This window comes from Mandrillus leucophaeus, unplaced genomic scaffold (genome assembly GCF_000951045.1).
Source record: "Mandrillus leucophaeus isolate KB7577 unplaced genomic scaffold, Mleu.le_1.0 Scaffold11, whole genome shotgun sequence".
Classification (NCBI taxonomy): domain Eukaryota; kingdom Metazoa; phylum Chordata; class Mammalia; order Primates; family Cercopithecidae; genus Mandrillus; species Mandrillus leucophaeus.
Genome location: NW_012099209.1, coordinates 557,647 through 559,922, shown reverse-complemented (window position 1 = coordinate 559,922; position 2,276 = coordinate 557,647). Strand labels below are relative to the sequence as shown.

The 2,276-nt window shown below is 41.1% G+C and overlaps 1 protein-coding gene across 1 annotated transcript in view; it reads right to left on the bottom strand.

Annotated features, from left to right (window-relative positions):
- Positions 1-198, bottom strand: part of LOC105547419 (paired amphipathic helix protein Sin3b-like) — a 35,966-nt gene extending 35,768 nt beyond the window's left edge. Inside the window, exon 1 of the mRNA XM_011991010.1 lies at positions 136-198. Within this exon, the coding sequence (XP_011846400.1) occupies positions 136-198 (63 nt within the window). The remainder of the gene's footprint in view (positions 1-135) is intronic.
- Between the last annotated feature and the right edge of the window lie 2,078 nt (positions 199-2,276).

Sequence of the window (2,276 nt, the reverse complement as noted above, 5' to 3'; positions counted from 1 at the left end):
ACTCATTCCACCACTGCTTTCAAACCTCCAAGGTCTTCCTATTTCTAATGAGATGAAATCTAAGCACCTACATTGCAGGCTGTCAGAATTGGTCCTTAGGAACCTTTTCCTGCAGGATTTTCCACCAAAGCAAACTGCCTCTGTGCAGAACTTCACACCATTGCCTGACCAACTTGGCTGCTTCCTGGCCCCAAGCATTGGCACTCACCATTTCCTTTGCCAAAAGTCCTGTCATGCCTCTTTGTTATTCAGAAAGCACCTGTACATCCTTTTAAACACAGCCCAAATATCCCTTTCCCTCAGGAAGCTTTCCCAGTCCCCTTCTATGTCTCCCCTCAGTCCCTTGTATTTCATATTTGTTTTGTGTCCATCTCTAACACAAATCCCTGACACAGCCTCTCCATCAGCATTCATCACATAAATGAACATTTGATTAATGACCAAGTGCATTCTATTTTTACAAGTGAAGAGGTGCAGGAAAGTTGAGAGTAAATTGGCATTGGCTGCATCATTTACCAGGCACCTTGCTAAGTGTCAGGAATAGAATGGTAAAAAGGAACACAAATTTGGCTATTAAGAGCTTTCAGTCTTTCAGGATAGGAATCTAGTAATCACACAAATGTAAAGTTTCACATGTAACAAATACTTTAAAGAGAAGGTATACATGTAACAGTTCCTAAATTTCTGTTGCTATGGCTGTGTAACAAATGAGCCCTTGACAGTCCCAGCACTTTGGGAGGCCAAAGCGGGGGGATGTCTTGAGGCCAGGAGTTTGAGACCAGCCTGGGCAACATAGCAAGATCCCATCTCTACAAAAACATTAAAAAGAAAGAAAAATGGAGAGAAAAAATAAAAACATTGTAAGGTCTGGGCTTTCTGTAAAAGAAAAGAAAAGAAAAAAAAAAGGCAGTTAAGACTTAGTGTAGCAGGACGAGCCGCAGACAAAACCTCTCAGACACTGAGTGGTGGAAGGAAGGGCTTTATTCAGCTGGGAGCATTGGCAGGCTACTGCCTTAAAATCCAAGCTCCCCAAGGGTACAATTTCTGTCCCTTTTAAGGGCTCACAACTCTAAAGATTTCACATGAAAGGGTCATGATTGATTTGAGCAAGTAGGGGGAATGTGACAGGGGCTGCATGCACCAGTGGTCAGAGTGAAGCAGAACAGAGCAGAGAGTTTCACAATGTTCTTTTATACAATGCCGGGAATCTATCGATAACATTGGTTTCTACGTCATGAGTTGATTTTTAACTGCTAGGTTTAGGCCAGGCAGGCCCACGCCTGGTTTTGGGCCTGGTGCTGAGCTGCCTGTTTTTGGTTTTACTTCCTTGTTTTTTCTTAAAACAGGTACTGAGTATAAAACAATATAAAACAATATGAGAGGGTCTCTCTCTTTCCTCATTTCCCCCCTTTGAGACTCTCACTTTTTATTAGTGGGAGTTCTCGCTCTTATTTTTGTTACTTATGTCTTTTTGTGCAATAGATTGATAGTGATTTATATAGTACACTTGTGCTGAAGCATTTTGGTGAACTAAGGTAGGAATGAAGTTTTTTATCATTTGAAGAAGTACAGGTAGCAAACAAGGGAGCAGTCAGCAGGTTTTTATTACTATTATGACTTTTATAGTAAGAGTTTTAAATCCTCCTAGTGCTGGGAACTAATTTTTAAACATGGCTTCAGGGTCGAATTCGTGCTACACTTGTATGGGCACGTGTGTTGGTTTTGTCATATTTTTAGCTATGTCTTTAACTACTTGCCTTTGATTATCTATGTGTAGACAGTAATTAGTAAAGTTAAATTTTTTATAGACCTCTTTTTCAGCTGCTAGCAAGTAGTCCAAAGCCAATCTGTTTTGATAGATAGCATTTCTTATCTGAGTTTCTTGCCAGGCCAGAATAGTCAAAACTTGCCCGGATTTATTAGTGATGATTTCTAAAACAGCTTGCAACCGTATGATTCGGTTGAGCATGTAAATGGGGGTCCAGTATCCCCATGAGCCATCTTGTGTCTGAGTGGCAGGTCTATAGTATTATATAATATTTTAGGAGGTCATTTACCATCTTTCCAATTACCTATGGCTATGCTTTGTTTTCCAAGGGAAGCATAGACAGGGAAGTCCAGGAGTTCACCTGTTTTATGGGCAGTAGGAAGAAAGATGGTTTAATAGTGCCAATAACACAACTACCTGTCCACTGGTCAGGCAGCTGAGCGTAGGCTCTATGTCTACTTATCCAGTATAACCTGGTGGGGACAGTCCAGTCCTGTGGAATTCTGGG